At 55.0% G+C, this 9502-nt stretch overlaps 1 protein-coding gene across 2 annotated transcripts; it reads left to right on the forward strand.

The window, feature by feature from the left end:
- The first annotated feature begins 297 nt into the window (after nucleotides 1-297).
- Nucleotides 298-7016, forward strand: ARRDC2 (arrestin domain containing 2). 2 transcript variants are annotated; one of them, XM_011990189.1, is made up of 8 exons: nucleotides 298-1206; nucleotides 1334-1400; nucleotides 1594-1741; nucleotides 2207-2309; nucleotides 2398-2654; nucleotides 2811-2973; nucleotides 3187-3344; nucleotides 5827-7016. In XM_011990189.1, the coding sequence occupies exons 1-8, from the start codon at nucleotides 933-935 to the stop codon at nucleotides 5878-5880; spliced, it is 1224 nt and encodes a 407-aa protein (XP_011845579.1). In that variant the 5' UTR covers nucleotides 298-932; the 3' UTR covers nucleotides 5881-7016. The 2 variants fall into 2 exon arrangements, with proteins under 2 accessions (XP_011845579.1, XP_011845582.1); XM_011990192.1 differs by having other exon boundaries at nucleotides 5830-7016.
- The last annotated feature ends 2486 nt before the right edge of the window (nucleotides 7017-9502 follow it).

The raw sequence follows: 9502 nt of genomic DNA on the forward strand, positions 1-9502 counted from the left end.
AGCACAAGGGCTGCGGGGAAGGTAGGGTTTGCCAGAGGGTGAAAATTGGGAAAGGAACATCAGGTCGTAGGTACCGCTCCTGGGCGAATGCGCCGAGGCGCGACCGGGTGACAGTATGACGGTATGTCAGGAGCAGGTTGATGACCCGGGAGCGAGGCTCTTGGAGGAGTCCGGCTGGGGCTGCACGATGATCCATGCACAACTTTCTGAGGTCGGGACTGATTTTTATTTTCTCCCGGCTCTACAGAGGTGGAAACTGAGGCTCCAGGAGGTTGTCATTTGCCCAGAGGCACCAGCGTGGAGGGCAGTCCCACTCACGTCTTCCACTTCTCCCTTTGCATAGCGGGGGGAAAAAGCCTGGAACAGTCATAGGCTCTAGGGCCCTCAACTGGGGCGAGAGTCCCCCGCCCCAAATCGGGCTGGACATGCCTCGAGTCACGTCTACGAGTGGCGGCTGGTGAGCGATTAAGCCGAGAGGCTGAAAGCTCTGCTAGGTGACCTTAGGCCTGGGCCCTGCCTCTGGACCTCTTTTTCCCCTCTTTGCTCCCGGGGTCCGCGAGAGACCAGCTTTGGCCGCCTCAGGGCTTCAGTTTCTCCCCGGGGTCCGCGAGGGAGTGAGGCAGCGTGGGGCAGGCGGCGGTGAGCAGGGGCGTTTGTTATTTTGCTCCACGCTAGGGCAGAGCCACGCCCCTTGTCGCGCTATTGGTGGAGTCCCTTCAGGGGGCGGGGGAGAGACAGTGACCCCGCCCCCCGCCCTGCCGTATAAAAGCGGCGCCGACGCACGGCGCGGGGATTTTCTGCTCGGGCTGGTGAGCGCGCCTGCGCGTTGCGGGCGATTTTGCGTTCTGAGGCTGCAGCGTCGGCACCTTGAGGTGCCGGTTCACGGGTTCGAGGCCAGGTTCCGCGTGTCGTGGGTTCGCACCCCGGACGCGATGCTATTCGACAAGGTGAAAGCGTTCTCGGTGCAATTGGACGGTGCGACCGCGGGCGCCGAGCCCGTGTTCAGCGGCGGCCAGGCCGTGGCGGGCCGGGTGCTGCTGGAGCTGGCAAGCGCCGTGCGCGTGGGTGCCCTGAGGCTGCGCGCGCGGGGCCGCGCCCATGTGCACTGGACCGAGTCGCGCAGCGCGGGCTCGAGCACGGCTTACACGCAGAGCTACAGTGAGCGCGTGGAGGTCGTGAGCCACCGTGCCACGCTCCTGGCGCCAGGTATGGATGGGTAACCGCTGCTCAGCGCTCCGGTTGTGTGCCAGCCACCACCTGGATGGCGGTACCTTTGTCAGCCCTGGGACCCCAACGCAAGCACTCAGTCGCCTCCTTTTGCTTCTACCTGCAGATACTGGGGAGACCACGACGCTGCCTCCTGGGCGCCATGAATTCCTGTTCAGCTTCCAGCTGCCCCCGTAAGTCCTCTGAGGTGCAGGGTTGCCCTAAGCCTGCAGCCCCTTCCAGATTTGTACCTCCAATACTGGATATCTGGGCACCTCTGAGCCCCAAGACCCTCCCCCTGGGAGGCCCCTAGAGTGTCTGTGTCTCCTTCTCCCTGCCTGTGTCTCTCTGTATCTTGCCCCCTGAAGTCCCATCCCTCCACCCCAGGAACCTGGTGACATCCTTCGAGGGTAAACATGGTAGTGTCCGCTACTGTATCAAGGCAACCCTGCACCGGCCCTGGGTCCCAGCACGCCGGGCAAGGAAGGTGTTCACTGTCATCGAGCCTGTGGATATCAACACGCCAGCCCTGCTGGTGAGTGGCCACCCTTGGTGGGTAGGATGGGAGTATTGTAGGAAGGGGCCTGGCTGCTGGGTGACACCAATCGATAAGATGGAGGTCATAGGTGGGCCCTGGCAGGGAGAGAGGCGGGTGTGGGAATGCGTGTGGAATCCACTGCTATCTGCACCCATTTGCCGTGTGACTCTGGGCAAGTGTCTTGCCCTCTCTGAGCCTCAGGTGCCTCTTCTGTGAAACAGACCAGAGCTAGGGCTTACCAAGAGCGAATTACACACCAAACACTTGGCTTGTACATTTCATTTCTGGCTTTATAAGATGGGTTGTGTCCCTGGCTCTATTTAACAGATAGTTCCTGGATTGTTAAAAAGAAACCAAGCCCTGCCCAAAGTCCTCCCTCAGCTGGGGGTGGTTTGGAAGCTCCACAGCGACTGTGGTTTGCACAAAGTGACTCATCCACATCACTTTTCTCTGCGCCGACAGGCACCTCAAGCGGGGGCTCGGGAAAAGGTTGCCCGATCCTGGTACTGTAACCGTGGCCTCGTCTCCCTTTCGGCCAAGATCGACCGGAAGGGCTACACCCCAGGTAGCAGGCGGACGGGACTGGGTCGGGACGGGAGCTGGTGTCGGGGCTGCAGGAGGGGAAACTGAGGCCCCCCTGCTCCTCGCTGCAGGAGAGGTCATCCCTGTCTTTGCTGAGATCGACAACAGCTCCACACGTCCTGTGCTGCCTCGGGCAGCGGTGGTGCAGACACAGACGTTCATGGCCCGAGGCGCCCGAAAGCAGAAACGGGCGGTGGTGGCCAGCCTCGCAGGAGAGCCGGTGGGCCCTGGGCAGCGGGCGCTGTGGCAGGGCCGGGCACTGCGGATCCCCCCAGTAGGTCCTTCCATCCTGCACTGCCGTGTTCTGCATGTGGACTATGCACTCAAGGTAGGGCACCCTGCTGGCCCTGGGGGACAGCGGCCACATTCACCCTGTATTCCCTCAGACCGGGGGAAGCTGAGGCCTCAGTCTCCCCAGGCATAGGAGGGAGGCGGGAGTCGGGGAGGTTGCCTGGGCACCCTCCCTCATGGATCCTTCTTTCAGGTCTGTGTGGATATCCCGGGAACGTCCAAGCTGCTGCTGGAGCTGCCACTGGTGATCGGCACCATTCCCTTGCACCCTTTTGGCAGCCGTTCTTCCAGCGTGGGCAGCCACGCCAGCTTCCTGCTGGACTGGAGGCTGGGGGCCTTGCCGGAGCGGCCTGAGGGTAAGCTCCCACCCTGCTTGCATGCAGAGGGTGGGTGGATACACGGAGAGGTGGACGCCGGGTCCACTCTCTCACCACGAGTCTCCCGGAATCCCAACCAAAGGACACACAGCCTGGCAGCCCCAGAGCTGGCACAAGCCAGCTCCTGGCCCCTGGTGCCTTGGAGGAGGGCTCTCTCTTGCCAAACTCACCCGCCCTGTCTCTCACTTCCAGCTCCTCCTGAGTACTCGGAGGTGGTAGCCGACGCTGAGGTGGCAGCCTTGGGGCAGAGCCCCTTCCCACTCCCGCAGGACCCCGAAATGAGCCTTGAAGGCCCGTTCTTCGCCTACATCCAAGAGTTCCGCTACCGCCCACCACCCCTGTACTCTGAGGTGAGCTCAGGGGTCGGAGAACCACCCACGCCTCTCTGGGCCCTGGGAGCCTCGATGGGGCGGCAGACATAGTAGATGGGTTTGTTTGTTTTTTTAGACAGGCTCTTGCTCTGTCGCCCAGGCTGGAGCGCAGTGGCATAATCATAGCTCACTGCACCCTCAACCTCCTGGGCTCAGGCAATCCTCTCACCTCAGCCTCTTGAGTAGCTGGGACTACAGGCGCACGCCGCCACATCCTGCATTTGTGTTTTGTTTTATTTTGCTTTGCTTTTTGAGATGGAGTTTCACTCTTGTCACCCAGGCTGAAGTGCAATGGTGCGATCTCGGCTCACTTCAACCTCCGCATCCCTGGTACAAGCGATTCTCCTGCCTCAGCCTCCAGAGTAGCTGGGATGACAGGTGTTAGCCACCAGCCCAGTTAATTTTCGTATTTTTAGTAGAGACAGGGTTTCACCATATTGGTCAGGCTGGTCTCGAACTCCTGACCTCAGGTTATCGCCTGCCTTAGCATCCCAAAGTGCTGGGATTATATGCATGAGCCACCACGCCTGGTCAATTTTTCCATTTTTTGTAGAAATGGGGTCTCACTATGTTGCCCAGGCTGGTCTTGAACTCCTGGGCTCAAGTGAACTCCTGAACTCCTCCCACTTTGGCCTGCCCAAAGTGCTGGGATTACAGGCGTCAGCCACTGCACCCAGTTGGCAGTGGATTTTAATTGTTGACAGAATTTCTATACATACAGTCGGCCCTCTGCATTAGCTGGTTTGGAATCTGCAGATTCAACCAAACATGGGTCAGAGACATTTGAAAAATAAATACATACATGGATAATACAGATTAAAAATATGATAGGCTGGGTGCAGGGGCTCACGCCTGTAATCCCAGCACTTTGAGAAGCCAAGATGGGAGGACTGCTTGAGGCCAGGAGTATAAGACCAACCTGGGTACCAGAGCAATACCCCCATCTCTACTGCAAACAATACAAAATTACCCAGGCGTGGTGGAGCCCACCTATGGTCAGGAGGCTGCGGCAGGAGGATCGCTTGAGCCCAGGAGTTTGAGGCTACAGTGAGCAATGATTGTGCTACTACACACTCCAGTCTGGGAGACAAAACAAGACCTCATCTCAATACTACTACTAATAGTAATAATGCAGCATAACAGTGATTAAATAGCATTTATAGTGTGTGTGTGTGTGTGTGTGTGTGTGTATATATATATATATTTTTTTTTTTTTTTTTTTGAGATGAAGTCTTGCTGTGTCACCCAGGCTGGAGTGTGCAGTGGCACAATCTTGGCTCACTGCAACCTCCACCTCCCGGATTCAAGCAATTTTCCCTGTCTTAGCCTGCCGAGTAGCTGGAATTACAGGCATCCACCACCATGCCCGGCTAATTTTTGTATTTTTTAGTAGAGACAGGGTTTTGCCATGTTGGTCAGCCTGGTCTCGAACTCTTGACCTCAGGTGATCTGCCTGCCTTGGCCTCCCAGAATGCTGGGATTACAGGTGTGAGCCACCACACTTGTCATAAAGTATTATAGGTAATCTACAAGAGATTTAAAGTACACGGGAGGGCTGGACACAGTGGTTTATGCCTGTAATCCCATCACTTCGGGAGGCTGAGGTGAGCAGATCACTTGAGGTCAGAAGTTTGAGACCAGCCTGGCCAACATGGCAAAACCAGGTCTCTACCAAAAATACAAAAATTAGCTGGGCATGGTGGTGTCCACCTGTGATCCTAGCTACTCAGGAGGCTGAGGCGGGAGAATCGCTTGAACCCAAGAGGTAGAGGTTGCAGTGAGCCGAGATCGTGCCACTGCATTCCAGCCTGGGTGACAGAGCGAGACTCTGTCTTAAAAAATAAAATGAGACCGGGCACGGTGGCTCACACCTGTAATCCCATCACTTTGGGAGGCCGAGACGGGCGGATCACGAGGTCAGGAGATTGAGACCTTCCTGGCGAACACGGTGAAACCCCGTCTCTACTAAAAATACAAAAAAAATTAGCCGGCCGTGGTGGCGGGCGCCTGTAGTCCCAGCTTCTAGGGAGGCTGAGGCAGGAGAATGGCGTAAACCCAGGAGGCGGCAGAGCTTTCAGTGAGCGATGATCTCGCCACTGCACTCTAGCCTGGGCGACAGAGCGAGACTCCATCTCAAAAAAAAAAAAGAAATAAAAATAAAGTACACAGGAGGATGGGCTTAGACTATCCGCAAATATTATGCCATTTTATATCAGAGACCTGAGTATCTGTGGATTTTGGTATCCACGGGGTTCCTGGAACCAATCCCCTGTGAATACCAAGGGACAGTATACGCTCCACTCCAAAACCCTCCTTGCACCCCAGTCTGCCCTAGACATCACCTCCAGATGGCCTCTTCCCTGGTCAAGGGTGGGAGTTGGGAGATGGCTGGATGGGGAGGGGTATTTCTGAATTTCTGTTTCCAGTGTCCTCTCAGGCTTAATGGTAACATTTCTCTCAGGAGGATCCAAACCCACCCTCAGGGGCCATGAGGCCGCGCTGCATGACTTGCTGAACGGCACAGGGACCCCGTGAGGAACAAGGATACACACCGGCTTTCAGCCATCGTGACTGTGGGGAGCGGCTGGACCAAGGGCTGACCTCCCCGACTGCATTTAAGCTGGGAAACCAAGTCTCAGAGTGAGGCGGGGCCTTTCGGATATCACATGGGACAGAGGAAGAGCCCAGCTGGAGTCTGACTTATCTGGACCGCCACTGTCCTTGTGAGGCATGGAATGTCCAGTGCAGTATCCCAGGGACTGTTTACTAACCTGTCTTCCCAGCCTGTCGGCAGTGCTGGAGTCCACCAGGAGCCTTCAGTCTGGGAGAAACAGAGCCAGACGTAGACAATTCCAGCATCACGAAACCAGAAGAAGAGACCTGCAGCTGTGAGAATCCAGACAGGAAGCAGAGATGGCATCCTTGTGGAAAGGGCATTTTAGCTGAGGCTTTGGAGTACACACAGGAGCTCAGCAGGCAGACGAATGAGGAAGAAAAGTCAGAGAAGGTCAGAGCTGAGTGACGTTTGGAATCCACCCCATTTATTGTAGAACTGGGGGTTCAGAGGGCAGGTACCTTAAAGTTGAGGCCACACAGTGAGGTCCGGTGGGTGAAAGGACCCAGGAACGAGGCGTTCAGGAAAGCAGGTTGTCGGAGCTATGTGGGGTCTGTAGGTGGCAGGGGCAGCCGCTCCAGCCTTTGAAGACTTTGAAAGCCAGAGATTCCTGGCGCAGGCTTGGACTTCCTGGGAGCTCCTCCAGGTGCCCAGGAGCATCAGAGCTGCCTGGGTGTTCCATGGCCCAGGGAACCCAGGTTCAGGGTAGGACAGGCAAGACCAGATACCTAACGTGCAAAGTGAAAACACTGGGGTCCCCGTTAAATGATGAAGAATTCAAGACAGTGACAACATTACGTCATACCTGGGGACAGAGGTCAGCCTAAGGTGACAGCCGGGGACTACTGTGCTTCCCGGAGGCTCCTTGTGTCCTGGAGGAGAAGAGCACTCGAGGGGGCCGCTGGACAAGCTCCCAACTGCAGGGTGCCAGCGCTGGCTGGGGCAGGGCCCCGGCCTGGGACTCAGCATTTCTGATATGCCTTAAGAAATCATTGTTTTGTACAATTATTTTTTAAAAGTAAATGTGTGGAAAGAAACCGGGCTTCTTGGTTTATTTTCCGCTCCCGTCCAGCTGCTGAGGGAACTGGGACTGCCATTCCTGGTCACTATCCTGGAGACTAAATTCCTGGCCAAGGAAAGCGGAGGGGCCCATGATTCAGAAGGGGAGACTGAGGCCCAGGACTGGGAGGGGGTTGGCCCAAGGACACATGAGGAGGCTGAGCTGGGGTGGGAGCTGAGCCCTGGGCCCCTTACTTGCACTCCCTGTCGGAGTCTCAGAGGCTGGTGGAGGCTAAACAGTGGAAGCCAAGCAGAGAACTCCTCTATCCTCAGAGAGTGGCGGGCTAGGGCTGGGAGGAGCCGCTTGAGTACGGGAACATCCTGTTACCTGAGTGTAGGTTTGGTTTTTGTAGGTTTTTTTTTTTTTTTTGGTGGTGGTTTTTTGTTTTTAGAGGGAGTCTTGCTGTGTCGCCCAGGCTGGAGTGCAGTGGTATGATCTCAGCTCACTGCAACCTCTGCCTCCTGGGTTCAAGCGATTCTCCTGCCTCAGCCTCCCAAGTAGCTGGGATTACGGGTGCCTGCCACCATACTTGACTAATTTTTGAATTTTTAGTAGAGACGGGGTTTCTTTTTTTCTTTTCTTTTTTTTTTTTTTTTTTTGAGACGGAGTCTCGCTGTGCTCCCAGGCTGGAGTGCAGTGGCACAATCTCGGCTCACTGCAAGCTCCGCTCCGCCTCCCGGGTTCACGCCATTCTCCTGCCTCAGCTTCCCAAGTAGCTGGGACTACAGGCACCCGCCACCACGCCCGGCTAATTTTTTGTAATTTTAGTAGAGACGGGGTTTCACCATGTTAGCCAGGATGGTCTCGAACTCCTGACCTCGTGATCCACCCGCCTCGGCCTCCCAAAGTGCTGGGATTACAGACGTGAGCCACCGCGCCCGGCCATTTTTCTATTTTTTTAATAAAAAATAGAAACCTGTTGGCCAGGCTGGTTTCAAACTCCTGACCTTAGGTGATCTGCCTGCCTCAGCCTCCCAAAGTGCTGGGATTACAGGCGTAAGCCACCATGCCTAACCCTGGATTTGTTTTTATGGAGGTGAAATTAACATATTATAAAATTCACCATTTGGAAGTGTTCAATTTAGTATACTTTACAATGTAGCATTTAGTATATTCATAATGTTTCTTTTGTTTTGTTTTGAGATGGTCTCACTCTGTTGCCCAGGTTGGACTGCAATGGCCCCATCACCGCAGCCTCAACCTCCTGGGCTCAAGAGATCAACTTGCCTCAGCCCCCCCCAAGTAGTTGGGACCACAAGTGTGTACCACCACACCCAGCTGATTATTTTTTTGTAGAGACATGATCTCCCTTTGTTTCCCAGGTGGGTCTCGAACTCCTGGGCTCAAGCAGTCCTCCTGCCTCAGCCTCCCAAAGTGCTGGAATTACAGGTATGAGCCACCACAACCGACCTGGCTATTTACAATGTTATGCAACCATCACCACCATCTATTTCCAGAACATTTCTATCCCTGCCAAAGGAAACCCCGTCCCCACTAGTGATTAATCCCCATTCCCCCTCCCCCACCTCTGACAACCACTAATCCACTTTCCGGCTCTATGGATTTGCCTGTTTTGAACATTTCACATCGATGGAATCATGCAGCCTTTTGTGTCTGGCTTTTATCACTCAGCATGTTTTTGGGGTTCATCCACATTGTACCATGTATCATTCCTTTTTCTGGTTGAATAATATTCCATTGTCTGCACAGACCACATTGTGTTTAGCCATTCATCCACGGATGGACATCTGGGTTGTTTCCATGGCTTCGCTATAGTGAATCTTGCTGCTAAGAACACGCGTGTTCAAGGATTTCTTTGAAAACCCACGGAGCTGTTAGGTGGCCCTAGTGGCATGGGGCTGTCATTCTTGTGGAGTTACAGGTGGGGATAGTGACCTCAAGAGAAAGAGACTAGCCTGGCCGACATGGTGAAATCCTGTCTCTTCTAAAAAGAATACAAAAATTAGCCAGCTGTGGTGGCAGGCACTTGTAATCTCAGCTACTCGGGAGGCTGAGGCAGAAGAATCACTTGGACCTGGGAGGTAGAGGCTGCAGTGAGCCGAGATCGTGCCACTGCACTCCAGCCTGGGTGACAGAGTGAGACCCTTTCTCCAAAAAAAAAAAAAAGGAAAGGAAGGAAAGAAGAAGGAAAGGAAAGGGAAAGGAAGGGAAAAGAAAAGAAAGTGGGGGAGGGAGGCAGAGAGAAAGAAGGAGGAAAGAGGGAGGGAGGAAGGAAGGAAGGAGGGAGGGAGGGAGGGAGGGAAGGAAGGAAGAGAGATGCCCCACCCAGGGTCCCACAGTCAGGACTGAGACAGCCAGCACTCAAAACTGCCCCTTGGGCCAGGCACAGTGGCTCACACATGTAAATCCCAGCACTTTGGGAGGCCAAAGCAGGAGGATCGCTTGAGCCCACGAGTTTGAGACCAGCCTGGGCAACATAGCAAGATCCTGACTCTACAAAAA

This window comes from Mandrillus leucophaeus, unplaced genomic scaffold (assembly GCF_000951045.1).
Source record: "Mandrillus leucophaeus isolate KB7577 unplaced genomic scaffold, Mleu.le_1.0 Scaffold11, whole genome shotgun sequence".
Lineage (NCBI taxonomy): Eukaryota > Metazoa > Chordata > Mammalia > Primates > Cercopithecidae > Mandrillus > Mandrillus leucophaeus.